This window comes from Alligator mississippiensis, chromosome 1 (genome assembly GCF_030867095.1).
Source record: "Alligator mississippiensis isolate rAllMis1 chromosome 1, rAllMis1, whole genome shotgun sequence".
Lineage (NCBI taxonomy): Eukaryota > Metazoa > Chordata > Crocodylia > Alligatoridae > Alligator > Alligator mississippiensis.
The window spans coordinates 350,537,084-350,557,035 of NC_081824.1; the positions used below are offsets into that span (position 1 = coordinate 350,537,084).

Here is a 19,952-nt window from a genome sequence, read left to right on the forward strand (position 1 = left end):
CTTAGTTCCCCTCCCTAGCCCTACAGTAAGGCTGGGGAAGAGTTCCCATCCCCAGTGCTAGATTGAGCTCGAGATGGGCTGAGTTCTTCTCCAGTCCAATCTAGCGCTGGGGATGGGAACTGAGCAATCAGGCTCAGGTCCCTTCCCTAGCTCCCCAGTCCCAGGCAGCAACAGCTGGCTTCCCTCCCTCATCTGGCAGGCAGATCAGGGGCCTACAGCCACCCCGCCCCCCCCTCCCCAGGGTTGCAGGCCCCCATCTGCCTGCAAGATGAGAGGGGCTGTTTTGAGCTTCCCCATTATAGCGAAACATTATCATGAAACAGCCTCACTGTTTCAACAAAGCGAAATGGAACAGCAGTTTCAAATCAAAATGAAATTTTAAACGAAATGCTGTTCTGTCGAAAGCTTGAAACTAAAGTCGAAAGTTTTTTGTAACATCCAACCTAAACTTCCCTTGCTGAAAATTGAGACTGTTGTTCCTTGTTCTGTCATCTGCTACCACTGAGAACAGTCTAGCTCCATCCTCTTTTGAACCCCACTTCAGGAAGTTGAAGGCTGCTATTAAATCCCATTTGTACACATCTTTTCTGTAGTGGGGGCCCAAAACTGAACACAGTACTCCAGATGTGGCCTCACCAGTGCTGAATAGAAGGGAAGAATCACTTCCCTTGACCTGCTGGCAACACTCCTACTGATGCAGGCCAGTATGCTGTTGGCCTTCTTCGCAACAAGGGCACACTGCTGGCTCATATTCAGCTATATATATTCATATTCTGCAGGGCTACTGTTCAGCCAGTCAGTTCCCAGGCTGTACTGGAGCATGGGATTGTTCTGTTCTAAGTGCAATACTTTGCAATTGTCCTTATTGAACCTCATGAGATATCTTTTGGTCCAATCCCCCAATTTGTCTAGCTCTCTCTAAATCCTAGCCCTACCCTCCAGCATATCTACTACTCCCCACAGCTTGGTGTTATTTGCAAACTTGCTGAGGGTGCAAACCATCCCATCTTCCAGGTCACTGATGGAGATACTGAACAAAACCAGGCCCAGGACCAACTCTTGGGGCACTCCACTCAATACTGGCTGCCAGCTAGGCATCCAGCCATTGACTGTTTTGAGCCTGACACTCCAGCCAGTTTTCTATACACCTTACAGTCCATATATCCACCCCATACTTCCTTAGCTTGCTTGCGAGAATGTTGTTGGGGTATCAAATTGATATTTGATTACACAAGTCTCTGGGATAGATGCTATATCTAACAGGACAGTCCTTCAATTACTGATCATCTAGGACAAAGTGCTCAACCTCCCCCTCCCCCACCACATCTGACCACTGACACGTATCATCCAGCCAGTGGGTTTGCGGGGAGCTCTGCAGACTTGTAGATTGGTAATGGAGGGCCTGACCCCAGCATGTGGAGCAATGCAAGGCCCCAGAGCCTGACCCCAGCATGTGGGATGAGGCAGGGGTAGTGTGGGGCCCTGATCCTGGTACACAGGGTTGATGTGGAACCCTGAAGCCCCAATCCTGGTGGGGGGACCGAGGCCAAGGCCTTGCCCTCCTCCCCACATGCAAGGCCCAGTCCTGGCACATAGGCTGAGGGGGCCCAGCCAAGGCTACACAGGGCCTGATCTAGGCAAGTGGGCCTAGCCCTGCATCACTCATCTGTCCCACAGAGCCAAAAGGTTGAGTACCACTGATCTAAGAGACTCAAGATTCACCTTGAGGTATGTGTCACCATTCTGTTGACTCAAGATATTGCTGATCTCAGATCTCTTGACTCAGGAAGGAGTTATCCACCTTGGAGTCGCCCAGAGGATAAATGTATATGTGGACAATTACTTGAAGGAGCAGGAATTATTTACCTGTAACTGGAGTTTTCTAAGTGTATTGTCCACATGAACATTGATAACCCATCCTCCTTTTCCTCTTCTCCTGTTTCATACAGTATGGGACCCTGCAGCTGAGAGGGAAATGAGGAACAAGAAGCATGTGCCACCCTTTATACTCTTGGTGCCAGAACACACGCTACACATGCTGCTAGGGCAACAAGTATCCAATCAAATCTCAGAGGCAACATGCACAAGTCTAAATGCACGTCAACAATACATCTAAAGAAACTTCTAGGAACTTAACTTCATTTTTAAGTTGTTAACAATTCTAACAATATTTTTGTCTATATATTTTGACAATAGTAACACAAATGGACCAACTAATAAAATATTAATAGGGTACTCAGAAAATGAGTGAAATAGTGAACACAAGAACGTCTTTTCTTTGCCTATAATGGAATTTATATTTGTATAACCCTGCAGATGATCTTAAAATCCTCAAATGATTATGGGAGAACTACAAATAGAATACAGATACTCAAATGACCTGGCAGATTACTTATTCCATCTCCTTACCAATGCAGGATTATTTTCAACAGTCAATTATGTTTTCATTGTTTGTAACATGCTAACAATTGCGATGAAAATGCATGTAATCAGTTGCAAATAGTTATTTCAGTTTAGGAGAGACAGATAAAGGCCAAAATTTACCACCTGTGCTATCAGACAAATATCTAAAATTAACACAAAGAGAGACAACCTCCCCTCCAAAACAACAGCGTATGCCTCTATTTCCCCTTCCATGTTATACTGCATTTTCTCCTTTTAACACTTAATATTTTTTCCAAAGTCTAGAGAGGTGGTGTAGACTAGCTTTACTTCTACATGCTGATGAAAACAGCTGCAATACCTACAGATCTTGTAAAAAATACTATGTAATTCCACATTATATGCTGTTAGTCAAATGTATTTAGAAGATTACAATGTAATGAAATACTAAAGGCTTTGCTTTAAATTTGAAAGAGCAGACAAGAAAAATATCCAATGTCAAGATTTCCCTTTTATTGTTAAAAGTATTAAGTGTAACATTTCACCAGATACAAGAAAATCAGTTTTTTCTGGTATAACATCAGTGTCAACTCAAGAATTCTCGTTATATATACAGCCAATCTGATATTACACTCCATCAATATAAAGTCTATTAGTACATGCTTAAAAACATGATCAAAATACATCAACACAAAAAAGTACCTTGACATTTTCAGATCTTAGACATGTAATCCAGAGGTGAGTACAGTAAATTTTCAACAAATGGCTATATACTCAATTACAAGGTCAGAGCATAATTTCTCAAAAAAACAATGTCAGTCTCTCATGCCTTACTCATTCACATTCAATTTGGTGAGGCTTCAAAACTCTGAAAGCATGCTCCACATTTTGAAAAATAAGACATCTAACAGATGTGAAAAATTTTGTCGTTTTCACAGTAACATATGGGCTGCTTGCCACACCTTGACTGCCTCCATGTTCTTAACAATTACAAAACTAAGTTTCATCTGTTTTGGTTTCAGAAATGTAGCACTTCTAGATAACAAAGTACGAATTTACCAGTGATTAATACACAGACATGGATATTTATTTTAAAAACATTTGAAAAGTAAATCCTTTCAGTAATACAGGTATAAGACAAGTTAAACGTAATACAATAAACCATGCATGACTAGTCAAAACAGCTAAACTACTTAGCTGACTAACACAGAGCAACATTTTTAATATTTCAGTAAATTAAACCTCTCTGGTACAAGGAAAAAAAACACATCAAATTTGTTCCTCAACTGGTTCAAGGCTGTCCAAATGTTTTTTATTTGCCTCTTCACTATGACGGCTTTGGCAATGGGTTAAATGTTTCTTAAAACCTCGGGGAAAACTCGATTCAAAATTACAACGTGGACATTTAAGCAAACTCTGACCATGAGCAGCAACATGGTTTTTAAGGAGAGACTCCAAAAGAAAAGCTTTCCCACATATTTTACATTTATATGGACTTTGAACATTATGCTTGTTCACTAAATGATGCAAAACAGCACCTTTTTTCATTGCACGACAGCAACAAATTTTGCAATAATACTTTCCCTTTCCACGCTTCATATATTTTGCTATTTCTTCCTCTGAAATGAAAGCTTCCTTCTCTTCTGTAAACTGCAGTACACACTGTGGCTGAATGGGAGTAGCTGGTTCTGTTTTGCTCTCTTTGCTGTATTCAGATGATTCTGCATCAAATTGTTCTTGATCACTGTTGGATTCTTGTTCCTTTACCTCCGCTGAATCCATCTCCATCTCTGTTTTTGCACATTCACTACTATTTAGTTCAGAATCAGAGTTCTCCTGATTCTCCTTCTTGAGCTTCTTCTTTGGACATGAATACAATGCATCTTCTGGAGGATCCTTATTTAAGACTGGCTGCTCTTCTTGAGGCACCAGATCATCCAGTGGTTTTTGATCTTCTAAATTCTGAGATAAGAAGTCACTTTCACCAGACTCACTAGGTGATTGAGGCTCAGAGGGAACAGATGGAGCAGGTTTATGGAGATCAGGGAAGACAGCATTTTTCTGGACCTCAGAGGAAACAGCAGGGGTAGGTTTAAGGGGTTCGATAGACAGAGGAGGCTTCTGTACCTCAGAGGAAACAACAGGAGCAGGTTTATGGGGTTCAGTGGAAAGGGCATGCTTCTGGGTCTCAGGGGAAACAGCAGGAGCAGATTTCTGAGAATCAGCAAAAAGAGCTTGCTTCTGGGTCTCAGACGAAAGAGAAGACACAGGTTTCTGGCACTCCACGAAGAGGGCATGTTTCTGGCTCTCTGGAGAAGCAACAGGAGCAGATTTCTGAGGCTCTGGGAAACAGGTATGTTCTTGGGCTTCAGAGGAAACAGCAGAAAGTTTCTGAGGCTCTGGGAAAAAGGCAGACTTCTGGATTTCAGGAGAAACAGGAGCAGGTTTCTGGGCCTCAGCAAAGACAGCATGTTTCTGTATTTCAGAGGAACCAGCAGATACCTGTGTCTGAGGTTCAGTGAAGAAAGAACGTTTCTGCACCTCAGACGAAACAGCAGGAACAGATTTTCGAGACTCGGGAAAGAGAGCTCGTTTACGAGGTTCAGGGAAGTGGGCCCGTTTCTGTACCTCAGGAGAAACAGCAGGAGCAGACTTCTGAGTCTCAGGGAAGAAAGTAGACTTCCGGGACTCGGCATGTTTCCAAGGCTCAGGAGAAACAGAGGGACCAGGTTTGCGGATCTCAGAAAAGAAGGAAGGTTTCCAAACTTCAGAGGAAACAGCGTGACTAGGCTTTCGGAGCTCAGGTGAAACAGGAGGAGAAGGCTTCCATGTATCAGGGGAAAGAACAGGCTTCCAACCTTCTGGGTAAACAGATGAGATGGGTTTCCATGGCTCAGAAGATACAAGAGATTTCTGAGACTCCGAGAAGGATGTAGATTTCCAAGGGTCAGGAACAAGCCTCCGAGGTTCTGGGGACACAACAGGGCCCGGCCGTCGGGGCTCTGGCGACACAACAGGGCCTGGCCTTCGGGGCTCTGGGCCAGACCTGCGGGGTTCTATGGGTGAAGCCAAGGCAGATTTTGAGGCCCAAGGTGAAACACTGGGGGAAGATTTCTGCAGCTCATGTGGAATAACTGGGGTAGATCTCCAAGGCTCAGGAGAAACTGTGGGAGCAGGTCCCCATGGCTCTGGAGAACCTGAGGAAGCAGGCCTTCGTGGCTCAGGGGAAGCAGTAGGAGCTGGCCTTCGCATCTGAGTAACATGTCTCCTTGGCTCAGGGGACACAGCTGGGGCATACCTTCGTGGTTCAGGGGACACAGCTGGGGTAGGTTTCTTTGGCTCCGGGGACACGGCCGGAGAATGCCTGCGCGGCTCCGGAGACACGGCCGGAGAATGCCTGCGCGGCTCCGGAGACACGGCCGGAGAATGCCTGCGCGGCTCTGGAGACACGGCCGGAGAATGCCTGCGCGGCTCCGGAGACACGGCTGGAGAATGCCTGCGCGGCTCTGGGGACACAGTCACAGCAGACTTCTGTGGCTCTGGGGACCCAGCTGGGGAAGGCTTCAGTGGCTCAGGGGATCCAGTTGGGGCAGGTTTCTTCAGTTCTGGGGACACAGAGGGAGCAGGTTTCTTCAGTTCAGGGGACAAGGAGGGGACAGGCTTCTTTGGCTCTGGAGATGCAGCTGGAGCAGGTTTCTTTGGCTCTGGAGACACAGCTGGGGCAGGCTTCAGAGGCTCTGGGGAAGCTGCTGGAGCAGGCTTTGGAGGCTCTGGGGAAGCTGCTGGAGCAGGCTTTGGAGGCTCTGGGGAAGCTGCTGGGGCAGGCTTTGGAGGCTCTGGGGACGTAGATGTTTTCTGAAGCTTGGGGGGAACAACAGGTTCAGACTTTGGAGGTCCAGGAGAAAGGTCAGGCTTGTGTGGTTCAGAGGAGACAGCAGATTTCTGTGGCTCCAGTGTGACAGTTGTTTTCGGGGATTCTGACTCTGCTTCTACCTGATCTTTCTGTTCTTCGTTCCACTTCTCAGGCACTGCATGTTGTGCTGTGATGTGATAATAAACATTGCAATACATCTTGCTGGTGAAAAAACACTTGTGGCAATGGAACAGTTTTGCACTTTTTTGATAAAATATAAGTTTGCCTAAACCAGCAGCATCCATTTCATCACAATACTCAGGGTGGATGGTACCCATATGAATTTGTATGTTTTCATAGTCTGTCCCTTTAAAACTGCAATGATCACACTCTAAACGCTCTGAGGTTTTACGCAGTATCTGCAACATGTCCATTTTTCTGTGGTCAGTTACAGCTTGCACCGTACTACACATCTTCAAGAGCAAGCTTCTGTGTTCCTGAAAAAATAGTCAAGAAAACTATTATTACATATGGTATGAATTTTACTTTCAACATCTTTATTCTAAACTAGCTTGACACAATTTTCTTCTGTTTCTAAAATAAAAATTAACCTCAGACAGTCAAGGCCAGCCCAGACATTTGACCCATGCTGTTCCTCCCATATAACACCAAATATGTAAATTTGATAAATGATTTTACTGTGGCGAAATATGTAACATTTGCATGACTGCAACTTCCTATACCGAGAGGTCCAAATACAAAATCTCGCTAAATTCTGCAAGTCACTGTACAACAGCACAGCAAGTGAGCTTTCTTTTGCTAGGTGAGACTTAGACAAAAAGAAACCACTTAAGTGCAAGGTCTTGTCAACTATACAAAAGATGAAGAAAAATATTTTTCTCTACTTTTTCAGTGTTAGCAATCCTGTTTCTGTTTACTAGGTAGTCTTCATGGCTACTTATCTTCAGAAGGACTGTGTAAATCAGGGCTGTCCAACTCACTCCCGCCTGGCTACCACTTTCTCCATGGCTTTGGCTGCTGCAAGACTCTCTAGCCTTCACCTCCCTGCTCTAGCTTCTGCTTCCTGTTACTGCCCCAGGCATGGTGCAGCATGGCCCACAGGGCCTAGGGAGCCCAGAGCTTGTGGATCTAGTGGAGTCCAAGTTGTGGCAGGGAGAGGCCAGGGGAGGCCCACACTGACAGGGAGAACCCAGAGGGCATTTTGTGGGGGAGCACACGTGACATGAGGCCTCAGCTGCTGAGAAGCTGGACAGCCCTGTTGTAAATAAAGCAAAAGGAAAGGATCTGTGTAACAAACAGCTAGCTGTGATGCCATGGTTCTTGTGACAAACTTCTTAAGTATCATTTGCCTCTGGAAGACGCATTTAATCTAAGAATGAGAATGGACTTTAAAACAGTCCATCTTTGCAAAATCATTGCAAGATTTATCTTCATTTAATAGATTAATAAACTGTAAAAGGAAATGAACTGTTGTAAAACTGGAAATAGTATCTGGAAGGCTGGACTCTGTCAACTCTTTACCTACTAACCCATTTGCTTCCTTCATTAATTATTTTACTCAAAAAACAATTCTGGCTCTCAGAAAATAATACTGTCAATTAAAAAAACATCTTTCTGTCTGAAATAAGCATACCTGCTACAAGTAATGCCTAGGATTCCTAACACTGAAAAGTAGAAAAAAATATTTTTCTTCTGCATTTTTGGTAGTTGACAAGACTGAACTTAAGTGGGTTTTTTTGGTCCAAGTCTCACCTAGCAAAAGAAAGCTCAAAATTTTTAGAAAATAAAGTTATGATAATCAGACCACAAAAATGACAAAAACTAAAACAGGTGTAACATATGAAAACTGACTTAAAAAAAAAAGTGACTAATTTCCTTGGGTCTCATATTGTGATACAAGGTACACAGAGAATTATTGCAGGAAATAGATGATCCATTCTAACTATATTTCACTAATCATCTTCATTTGTTTTTAATAGATATCTTTAGGCTGGAGAATAATATGTGGACATTTCAAAGTTGTAACATGAGAACCATGCATCTTTTTTTGTTCTTGCAGTACAGACATTGGTTACAAGGAAAATGGCCTTTTCAAGATTTCAACCTAATTTGAAGGATCTTGTAAGGCAGTGGTTCTCAACCTTTTTTGTACCAGGACCCACCTGCAAACATTGATAGCCAGTACTGACCTAGTGCCCCTCACTCCCAACCCACTGCCCCCCACCCTTAGCCCCCACAGCGTGTGGGGTGGGGCATGGGGTCCATAAGCAGCCCCTCACAGGCCGGAACTCTGCCAGCCTGCAAAGGAAAAACCCACTTTCCCACATTTTTCTCCTTTAAAGAAGAACCCATTTTTAAAGTTTGTTCACAACCCCTTCATATATTCTTGTGACCCACTTTTAGGTCACAACCCATGGGTTGAGAAATGCTGTTGTAAGGCACTGTTTTAAAGTAAAGTTTATATTTATAACTAAAGGTTTTGGGTGACAGAACAGCATTTTCCCAAGCTATACTGGCATGCTATTAGTTTGAATGTGTACACTAAAGGCAAAAAACCCCTTTTTTCTGTTCTTAGGTTTAACATATATATGTACGTATTTACATGTATATATAGATATATTGGTGTGTGTATATATTTTTAATTAAAAACATATATATAAGTTAAGCCTAAATATATAAAAAAAAAGTTTTGTCCTCTATCTAGATATCTATATCTATATACTATATAGAGAGAACTAAATTATGGATTAGGCCACTGGTATAGTGCTTCAAATATGTATAAAAGAAAAAATGGCCATCAAACTGCACAACATCCCTCCATCTGTTGATGAGATTAAGTAATTAATCTATCTAAAGAAGTGAGAACCAACCTTTTGGGCAGACATATGACAAATCAAACTCATGCCCCCAAGTGCCACTTAGATCCCTCTCCCTTATCTAATCTGCTGCTCTAGCTTTCTCCTCCAGTTTTGGAACTTTAGTAAATACCATTTCTGCATTAATAGGCAAGAGTCAGTGTAATGGAACTCTACATGAGAAATTTTGAGGAATTATTAGTTCACTACAATCTTTATTTAAAATTAATTGAAGTCATAAAAATATTGTAGAAGAACTGATAATAAATCAGACTAGTGTTCTTTTGCGTCTTAACAGTGACAAATGGCAAATATTTCAGAGTATAGTTCAAGAAAACTTACAATAGGAATATATGGAATAATTTGCCCTAAGGGAAATGTTTTCCTAGTTTCCCTACTAAAGCTTATTTGAAACATAGGATTTTATATCCCTTGAGCTTTCCAGACTCTGGCTAGTTTAACATCCATATAAATGTTCAACCTTTTTATGAGTTCTACTAAGCTATATGTCTTAGTGGTAAATAGCCATAATAAGTTCCACATATCAAATATGTACTATGTGAAAAGTTTCCTTTTCAGTTTTAAATTTGTTAATTTGATTGAATTATTCATGGAGGAATTACTGTAAGCCACCCTGAGCCTTTGTTGGGAAGGGTGGCATATAAAGCAAATAAATAAATAACCACCCTTGTTCTTGAACTGTGGGGGGGGAAAAAAATCTTACGCCATTTTTTTTAAGTTACTAGGTAAAATATAGGGAGGGCTTGCAAAACCCACAGATGCAATTAGTTGAGCAAAAAGTACTTCTGCTGATTTAAACTGCATCTCCACAGATGGAGTTTGCTGTCATTATGACTATCTGTTGATAGAGAGCGCTCTCTCATAAAGAAAAACATCTAAAAAAAAAAGTCATTGCCTGCAAATGTTTATGCCTCTCTAAATAAGATTGCCAGTTGGACACCATTGGACTATCTGTGAGGGCTTAATCTGCAGCCCCAAAACTCTCACCCAGCTGCCCTTCTTCCCCACTGGTCTAGCAGCAACCAGATCTCAGCTCCCCATCCTTTCTCTGGCTTCTGATTCCTTCCCCTGCCCCAGGGGTGGCCAGCATGACACAGCCCACAGGGCAGGGGAAACCTCTGACTTGGGGCACCTGCACAGCATAGAGGAGAGGCACCCACATGGCAGCCCGGGAGGGGACTATGGTGCACAGTCCATGGTAACGCCTCCAGCCATGGGCCTCCTTCCCCCCCCCAATTACTTAGAAGTTGAGTTACAGATTGAGATTAACTCAAGGCTGTTGCTAATGTATAAATGCTACCCTAGCCTGCCTTCCCCCTAAATTCAAACTAACATGGCTAACTACCTGTCTATGGGGACTGGTTCGTTTTAGGACATTTGTTACTTTACAATAGGGCTACCAAATGATTAAAAAAATGAATTCCAATTAATTGCAAAATTAATCACAATTTGAAACATGCAGATAAACACTAATAGAATCCCAATTTATTATAAATATTTTGGATTTTTTTCTATATTTTCAAATAAATTGATTTCAATTACAACACAGAATACAAACTGTAGAGTACTCACTTTATATTATTATTTTTTATTACAAATAATTGCACTGTAAAAGTGGTAAACAAAAGAAATAGTATTATTCAATGAACCTTGCTGCATTTCAGCCAATCACTTAGACAAGTTGGTTTACATTCTCAGGAGATAATGCTGCACGCTTCTTATTTACAATGTCACCTGAAAGTGAGAACAGTCGTTCGCATGGCACTGCTGTAGCTGGTGTTGCAAGGTATTTACGTGCCAAATATGCTAAACTTTCATAAGCCCCTTCATGCTTCGACCACCATTCCAGAGGACATGCCTCCATGGGGATGATGGGTTCTGCTTTGTAACGATCCAAAGCAGTGCGGACTGGCACACCTTCATTTTCATCATCGGAGTCAGATGCCACCAACAAAAGGCTGATTTTCTTTTGTGGTGGTTCGGGTTCTGTAGGTTCCGCGTCTGAGTGCTGCTCTTTTAAGACTTCTGACAGCATGTTCCACACCTCATCCCTCTCAGATTTTGGAAGGCACTTCAGATTCTTAAACCTTGGGTCAAGCACTGTAGCTATTTTTAGAAATCTCATATTGGTACCCTCTTTGTGTTTTGTTAAATGGGAAGTGAAAGTGTTCTTAAATCGAGCAACATATGCTGGGTCGTCATCAGAGACTGCCGTAACACGACATACATGGCAGAGTGCGGGTAAAATCACAGAGCAGGAGACATATAATTCTCCTCCAAGGAGTTCAGTCACAAATCTGCAGGGCTCAAGTAGTGTTTCTAGCTTTTGCAGTTTTCCAAAATCACTACCTGTCAGCACGGATAGATTGTGCTTTTCAAGAGCTAACGTGGTCATGATAGTGGCTTTATTTCTAAGCAGGCGCTGAACCATACCCAATGTAGAGTCCCATCTGGCAGAAATATCTTGTCTGAGAATTTCTTGTTTCTGTCCATTTGCAGGTTGTTGTGTTTTTAGCTCTGCACTGTTAGCTAGACTGTGTTTGAAACAGCCCAGAATTTTTCTACATTTTAGCAGCACGTTTTCAAAACCACCAGCACGGAGCGCTACTGTGATGGATCGCTGAAGACTGTGAGCGATGCATGTCATGTGTTCAAAAGGCAAACGACTGGTTGCTGCTATCATATTGCTTGCACGATCAGTACTAATTGTTGTTACCTTTTCTTGAATATTCCATTCTTTTGTAACATCCAAGAAACGCTCTGCACATGCTTCAGCATAATGTCTCTCTTCAGTATACACTGCTGTTAAAGCAAATGACTGCAGTCTCCACGCAGCATCAATCAGGTGTGCTGTGACTCCAAGATAGCTGTGATTGCTCAAGGATGTCCAGTGATCACCAGTCAAAGCAACAGCTTGTGCATTTTTCAGCAGCTCTAACTTAGTAGTCTTCTCACTGTGATACAAGTCACGTATTCGTGATGCAATGGTTCCTTGGGAGGGCAGGGTGTATGACTGGTTGGAAGACGCAATTTGAATAACCTCTATTAGTCCTCTGTCATTTACAATGTTGAGTGGTCTGCAGTCCATAGCTATCCATTTTGCAATAGCATTGGTTAAGTTGTTGTACTTTGTTTGATCTGTGGGCTTGTAGCGATTCTGAAACACAGTAAGCGTACTCTGTTGCAGCTCACAGGATTCATTTGCTGTCACTGGGTTATCTGTAGCAAGAGGAACGGTGGCAAAAGCATGTTTAGCGTGTAGGTGGTACTTCAGACTTGTGGTACTTCGATGATATTGGAATTCAGCCTTGCAATAGCTACAAATAACCGTCCTTTTATCCAGAGAACCATCCACAAGTTTTCTATAAATAAATTTCCCGTTCAAAACACCCGAACTTTTGCTGCTTTGCTCCATTACGTCCTTCTGATATTTATTCACTCAGTGCCATAAGAACAGAGTAGAACTGTCATGATTTCCACCTAGTGATTAAGTACAGTACAGTAAAAAGGGTCAAAACTAGGGTTAACATATTTCCAATTCCAAAAAAGAGGACACCTGTTGGGGGCACACGTCACTCCCAACCCCCAGCCCCCTGGCACTGGCAGTGACCCTCACTCCTGACCTACAACCCCCTGGCACTGGCGGGGGCCCCTCACTCCTGACTCACAGCCCCCTGCCCCCCCCAGCAGCATCTCCTGGGGCTGTCCGGCATCCGCAAGCACAGGCACCAGCCCCTGTGCCATCGGCCCAGCCACAGAGCTCCCCGTCACCCTCAGAGGGCGCCCTGCCCCATTCCCCCGCTGGCACCTGGATAGCCCTAGCACCTGGATAGCTTCCCCCAATGCTGACAGAAACCCACCCCTCCATACACATACCCTAGACAATCCCCGAGACCTGGCCCTCCAGTCCCTATACATCATACACTTACCTGCATCCAGCTGCTGAGTCTGCTCCCACGACCCTGCCTGGCTGCTTGCTGGCCTCATGTGTGTGTATGGGTGTATGCAGCCTGGCAGCAGCGAGGAGGAGGGGCCACTTTCCCCCAGTGCACACGGCCCGACAGCAGCAATTAGACGTGCGTTAAAAAAATTAACGCATTAATTTGTTTTTGCATTAATCGTACCCATTAATGGCACATTTTCTTACACGTAAAATTACTTATTAAAAAACTAATTTGTTAAGTCTATCTTCCTTGTTTCCATGCTACATTGCTCCCAATACAGTTACACTGGAAGACAAAGGTTTAGATCCTAGGCACCTAAATGTAATCCTATTCAGCCCTACTCAAATCTAAGAAGACATTAACACAAAGAGTGGGTGGGTCATCCCTTTCTTTGCAACAATTTTAAAGCCGAGTTGACAGCACATTTTAAAAACAGATACCTTAACTAATTTTTAGGGACTTGAGCAGGATGGAATATGGGCTCAATTAGACACCTAAGAGGAAGAAAACAGTAGTGTAACTAGGAATGGGTGAGTGAGGCACTAGCTGCAGGCACCAATTTAGAGAGGGTGCCAAAATAGCAGCCCCCATTCAGGAAGTCTGCACCCCTGCATGATGGAAGACCATGCCACGCTGGCAGCCCTGGGGCCAAGTAAGATTTTCTGATGCCCCGCAGCCCCCCCGACTCTTACTGCTCCCACCACACATCATGTTCCTGCATATCCACCTAGGGTGCAGAAATCACTAGTTACAACTGAGATGGAACAGAATCTGGCCCAAAGTACCCATAGACAAGGGTGGGGAGGAGGAAGGGGAGGAAAGGGCTGAGGAGACTGAAAGTACACTTTCAGAAACTGGGGCCGTGGGACAGCAGAATCTCATTTCAAGGAAGGGCTCAGATAGAAGAAACTGGAAAGGAGACAATGCTTGGTCCTGACACCATCTTTGAACTGTGTGGGACTCCATGGTAGGATTCATTCGCTGCAGACTGGTACCTGCTCGTAACATGGAATTTTATTAAGAGATACTTGGTATCTAAGGATAGAATGTCGCCTGATGTGGCATGTGTGCTGTTATAAACATTTTTTATGGAAGCACAAACAGTGACAAAGTAGACAATCCATACCTTTTGTTGCACCGCATGCGTATCCACAACAAAAAGTAGCATAAAAGAGTTGTTTTATTGAACTGCACATCTATTTGCCCTGTGGTGGGAGAGTGCGGGAAGCCTGAAGATGCCCAAACTCTCCAGCCACCCTGGGCAGGTATGCCATGGGCTTGAAAGGCCCCCATCTTGCACACCTCAGGATTTCCCACACAGAAATCAGCCCCCTCAGGAAGCACCTGCCCAGCTTTCTTTGCTTACAGAGACATCCTAGGGAATCCTAGAGCATCTCTCTAAGCAGGGAAAGTTGGGGTTTCCTGCTTATGGAGACCTGCCTTGAGATCTCATGGGGCACTTTTCCTTAAGTGGGTAAAGTCTGTGTAGGTCCTGGTGTGGAAGCAAGGGACCTAGGGAATTCCTGGAGCTCTGTGCCTCCAGGTTGGGACCCACACAGCAGCATGGGACCTGGGGAATCCCCAGTGCCCCATGCATCCACACCAGGAACTGTGCTGAGCAAATTCCCTAAGTCCCATGATGCCCTGTGCTTCCTTGCTAGGACCTGTGTCAACCCATGCTTCATGCAGAGGCATGGATCAGTACGGAGGCACAGAGCCCTTGGGTTTCTCCAGGTCCCATGCCACCCCATGGTTGTGTGGGAATCATAGGTCAGTATGGGTCCTGGCAAGCAGGTGCAGAAAATTTACAGGCAAGAGGAATGTGCTGCCTTTTGTCTCTCATCAGGCCTTTGCCTGATGCACAACAAGGAGTGGTATGTTTCATCAAATAAAGTGGACTGGCCGTGGTGGGACATGCCAGCCACAGCTGATCCACTTCGTTGTTTGGCAACGTCTGTTTTTACACTAAGCCAGTGCCTTTCACACTGCATTCCCTGGAACCCTGGGGTTCCACAACACGTCATCAGAGCTTCCCCAAAGAAACTGGGGGCAATAGCGGAAGCAGCACGTCATCACTGCCAGGTTTCCAGGCTCCATATCAGCTTTTTAGAATCACAGAGAAGCAAGGCTGGAAGGGCCCTCCAGGGCCATCTAGTCCAACCCCCTTCCTGAAGCAGGATCATCCCTATCCAAATGATCCCATACAAACAATAATCTAAACTCCACATAAGACTGTGTAAACCCTGACACAACACAGATCTAACACCCTAACCTGCCACAGGTATAAAGTAGAGGAACAAATATCCTGCTTCTATGAGACCCTGGGTAGAGGGCCAACAGTCCATACCAATCTAACCATGGGGTACGATTCCTTCCAGATCCCAAATATGGCGGGGGGGGAGGGGTGTCAGGAAAGAATGGTCCGAACCCGAGCAGAGGGGCAAGATCCTCTAGCCAGAATCATCCAGCTTTGGTCCCAGCAGGACCACTGGGTGTCAAACTCCCCAGCCTTGGCTGTAGCCAACACCCAATGAAGGAGGCTTAAAAACACCCTGACACATGTAGCAGAAAGGGGTGGAGCAAGAGTAATCTAGAAGCCAGAAAACATGTACCCACAGAATACATAAGCATAGCTATACCTGACCAGTGGCTGCCCAACCTCTTTTTGAACATCTTCAGTGACAGAGTTCACAACTTCCCTAGTCAGTCTACTCCTCTGCCTCGCTCTTTTAACAGTAAAGGAGTTTTTTTTCCAAATATCCAAACTAAACATACTTTGCTGCAACTTCCAGCCATTGATCTGCATCCTCAACTCTGCAGCCAGAGAGAATGGCACCCCTCTTCTTTATGGCGCCCATTCAAGTATTTGAAGATTGCTATCATATCCCATCTTTTCCTCAAGCTGCAAGTGCCTAGCTCTTTCGTGGGACTTGCTTTCCAAACCCTTTATCACCTTTGTGCCCCACCTCTGGATCCTAACTTTGCCACATCCTTTGTAGGACAGGGGTAGGAAAGGACAGGAGTGGCGGGTTCTGCAGCAGAAGCAACACGAAAGGATCTAGTGACTTCAGGACGTTTGAAAACCTGTGCCCTTCAGCGAGACAAGGCAGCCAAAGCAGCCTCTTCTGCTGCTACAGCCAGTGGAGACTGTTCATTGGGGGGGGGAGACACGGACAAAAGTCCTCTGATCATCCTGGGCAGCTCTGGGCCCCAAGGGCTGCTTCCTCAGAGGCAGAGAAGCCTGCTAGCCAGGCAAGGGGAAATTCAAATCTGAGAAGCAAAGAGTGTCCGTATCTGGGGCACCTCCCCTGCTGCTGCCCTCTGCTGCACGGCTCTCCCCTCCTCACCCACCTCTTCTCCACTGAGACCCCCACCCCCGCGACTTGCCCGCGCCCCTCCCCCGCCAGGCCAGGAGGCAGCGCCCCTCCCCACCACGCTGAGCTAAGCCCCGCCCGTTAAGCCCCGTCCTCAGCTGGCGCCATTGCCGCCCGCCCCTCCCCCCCGCGCACGCGAGTTAAGCCCCGCCCCCCGCGCGCCCCGTTGCTGCCCCTGGTGGGGGAGGGGCCCCCGCTGCGCACAGCGCGGCGCTGGAGGCTGCGGGGGGAAGGCGCAGAGGGATGGGGGAGCCGCACTCACTCACCGCGCTGGGACGGGGGCCAGGTGGCTGCGCGGGGAGGCCGCTGAGCGCTTCCTCCCCACTGGCGGGCGGGCAAGCGGTGGGAGGGGGGGAGGGGGGTAGGCGGGCAAGCGGCGGCAGCTGAATTGCGCCTCGCGCCCGCTCGGCGTCCAACCGGAAGTGAGGGCTCCGCGCGCGCCCCGCCCCCTCTCCCTTTCTCTCGCGTTCCCTGCCTCGCGCAGGCGCAGTGTGTTCGGGAGGGGGGGAGGGGCGCGAGTGCGCAGGCGCACTTAGCGAGGACAAGGGAGGGGTGGGGCTACTGGGACGGGGTTGGATTCCCCCCCTGCAGAGGGGAGGGGGGCACAACTCGGCAGGCGGAGGAGCTGGGCCTTAAAGCAGTGCTTCCCAAACTTGACCTCAGCATCACTCCATTTCCTAGGCATGGCCCTCTCATTTCCAACCCCCAGTCTCAGGACTCCCTCAGCTCTTGATGCTGCGATCCCAATTTTGGGAACTGCTCTCTTAAAGGCTGCAAGTGGGAAAGGAGCAGTGAAAAAAACCCAACCCTGTTCATCCCCAGTTCACTCCCCTTTCAGCGTCCCCTTCTGCCACCTGCCTGTTTGATGCCCATAAAAAACCTGCTACCACCCGCCCTCCCCCGCCCCTCCTTTTATTCCAGGGGGTTGCTGATGGGGGGGGGAATAAAGGTGAAAACAGATGGGCAGAGGTTGTTAAGGGGTGCATGAGTGGGGAGCAGAGCACATTGGCCAGTGCCTACTGGTGCTTGAGCAAGTCCAAGGAGCCAAGGGACCCTACCCAGTGCAACTCTGCCTGAAGACATATGAGCAGAGAGGGACATGAAAACAGGCCCACAGTCCCAGGGTGGGGTCCTCCTGACCACAGCTTCCCCCAGGTCAGGTCGATCCAGGAGGTTGAGCAGGAGGTCGCGGGACTTGGTGGGGCTGTGCATGGGGAGCGCATAAACAAAAAGAAGCTGGAGTGGTGCAGCCAGCACCCCAAGAGGCTCTTGAGGAGGCAGTGAACAGGCTGCAGCCTGCCACACTCAAGACAGGCATGCACCAGAGTGCGACACAGGACTGGTTGGTGTGCCAGGGAACGTGTACCTAGATCCACCAAGACAAACTACAAGCCTTCCTTGCTAAGACAGGCTACTACAGGCACACCAGCATGTTCTTTGGGACAAATAAACAGAACAGGAACAAGAGTACGGTCACAGGTTAATGAGTGTACCAAGGGGGGACACCTAGCAGAGGACACTTGAATGAGTCCAAGGAACCAGTGGCCACTGCCTACTGAAACTGCCTGGAGATGTGCTTGGATGAGGGCCAGGAAGACGGCTTCAAAGTCACCAGAGGTCATCCCAGTCAAAGCCTCCTTCCCTGTCAGATACATGGCTAGCTTGGCTAGGGCCAGGAGGTTGCACGATTTGGTGGAGCCATGGACAGGGAGTGTATAAATTAAGGTGCAGGAAGTAGTGCAGCCAAAACCTAAGCAAAAGGCTCTTGAGGCAGTGAAGGGGCTGTAGCTTGACGCACTGAAGATAGGTGTGCGCTAGACCGTGTGACACACCAGACTGGGCAAGAGGGACCTGTGGTTTGACCCAGTAAACAGCAGTTCTTGTGTCCTTATGAAGTGGGCTGTTGCATACACAAGCCTATTCCTCTCTGAACGAGTTAGCCCCGGAGGAAACGCCTCGCCCTGCCTTCTGCCTGCAGAGCAGCCAGGAAATTCCAAGTGCAGGTATTTCCTGCTTCACCTGCTTCTAACCCTGTCCCTTGGGATCTCAGGAAGCATCACCCAACCCATATCTTTTGATTCTCCAGTGTGGCCACCTGAGGCTAAAGCTGAGGGGATGGTCATCTCATTAGACAACTTCTCATTAGAAAATGTTGCACTGGGATGAGGGGGAGTTTCGGATTTTGGGGTGTTGAGTAGGCTACACTAAGCCTTTTGGCTGGGGCAGGATATAAACCTAAGACATGAATGAGTAAATGAATTGAAATGGTGGGAAAAGAAAGGGAGCAGGAATGATGCAACAGTTCCTAACTCTTGGTTGGCAGCATGGTTTTGAATCTCTAGCCTTCACCTTCACTTGGGTATCTTTGTCATTACCTCTCCAGGGTCCCCAGCTACCACCCTTTCATAACGAGAGGGTGCATGATGCTTAGCACAAGTCCTGCTGCGGTTTGGCTTTATTTAGTAAATGCTGGTGTCACATACAAACACCTCTTTTATACTGTCTTCTTATGCTTTGCAGTTTAAGATTACCTTGGGTTGGTAGGGGTGGCTGGGGCCAGTAACTGTGCTATCCCCAGAAGCCTTACCTGGAGTCTTGGGGAGCTGCAGCTACGGTGCTCCTGCAGCTGGGAGCCTGGCTGGCAGCCAGAGCGTGGCTCTAGCAGGCCAGGCTCTGCACACACTGCCACCACATGTGCTGCCCTGCTTTAAGGTGCAGATTTGTTTGACCCCAAGATCTCCCAGGGTCAAAAACCTCCCCTGTACTGCAACGTAGCAACACAGGGAATGCCTGCATGTGTGGTGGCGTAGACGGGTCTGCACCGCCTCTTTGCCTGCTCCAGATTTGATTTCCAGTTAATGACTACTGCTGAATATTTTAAACTTCCTATCTACTGGCTTATAGTCAACCTATATTTTCAGATATCAAGCTCTATGCATAGAAAGATTACAAGTTGTAAAACCAATATTAACCTTTTGTTTTATGTGACAAAAATTTGAAGACAGGTTTGGCAAAAAATCATAAGCTTATTCAAACTCCCTTTTAAGGCAGCATTATTTACGCAGCTTCTCTGCAGTCTCACAGTCTGGCTCAGCAGAGATGCCGCTGTTCCCAGTTTGATATTGTTCTTGCAAAGAATGGCAGCCATTTCCCCCCGAATTCCAGAGTATAGCACTTGTTTCACAAAGGCATTAAAGACTGAAAAGTTTCTTCAAGCAAAGGCCTACAGTTTTGTTGATGTAATGAAATGCCAGGAGCCTACAAACAATTATAAAGTTTTTTTTCATTCAGAAAAAATTGTAAAATACTTCATTGAATACAGTCATTTCAACATTGTAAATTTTTAAATTCACAGTCACAGGAGGAATTTAAAATCTTTAGGCCTGCAAGACTTGCACTTTCCTCAAAATAAAGATTTGGAAAACAAAGATAGTCTCTAAGAATGGGGTGCAATTAAGCAAAAACACCATCAGAGAAATAATAGACGTAAACATCATTCAAA

General features: G+C 46.1%; 2 protein-coding genes across 4 annotated transcripts; both read right to left on the reverse strand.

The window, feature by feature from the left end:
* Positions 1 to 2,875: 2,875 nt before the first annotated feature.
* CHAMP1 (chromosome alignment maintaining phosphoprotein 1) lies at positions 2,876 to 16,880 on the reverse strand. 3 transcript variants are annotated; one of them, XM_006268550.4, is made up of 2 exons: positions 16,717 to 16,880; positions 2,876 to 6,732 (listed from the first exon to the last, which is right to left on the reverse strand). In XM_006268550.4, exon 2 carries the CDS (start codon positions 6,706 to 6,708, stop codon positions 3,652 to 3,654), a length of 3,057 nt encoding a protein of 1,018 aa, XP_006268612.1. In that variant the 5' UTR covers positions 6,709 to 6,732; positions 16,717 to 16,880; the 3' UTR covers positions 2,876 to 3,651. The 3 variants fall into 3 exon arrangements, with proteins under 3 accessions (XP_006268612.1, XP_014455877.1, XP_014455876.1); XM_014600391.3 differs by lacking the exon at positions 16,717 to 16,880 and adding an exon at positions 10,782 to 10,867; XM_014600390.3 differs by lacking the exon at positions 16,717 to 16,880 and adding an exon at positions 10,705 to 10,793.
* Positions 10,701 to 16,444, reverse strand: LOC102568550 (E3 SUMO-protein ligase ZBED1). The gene is made up of 2 exons (XM_014600295.2): positions 13,062 to 16,444; positions 10,701 to 12,612 (listed from the first exon to the last, which is right to left on the reverse strand). Exon 2 carries the CDS (start codon positions 12,545 to 12,547, stop codon positions 10,805 to 10,807), a length of 1,743 nt encoding a protein of 580 aa, XP_014455781.1. The 5' UTR covers positions 12,548 to 12,612; positions 13,062 to 16,444; the 3' UTR covers positions 10,701 to 10,804.
* Positions 16,881 to 19,952: the final 3,072 nt, after the last annotated feature.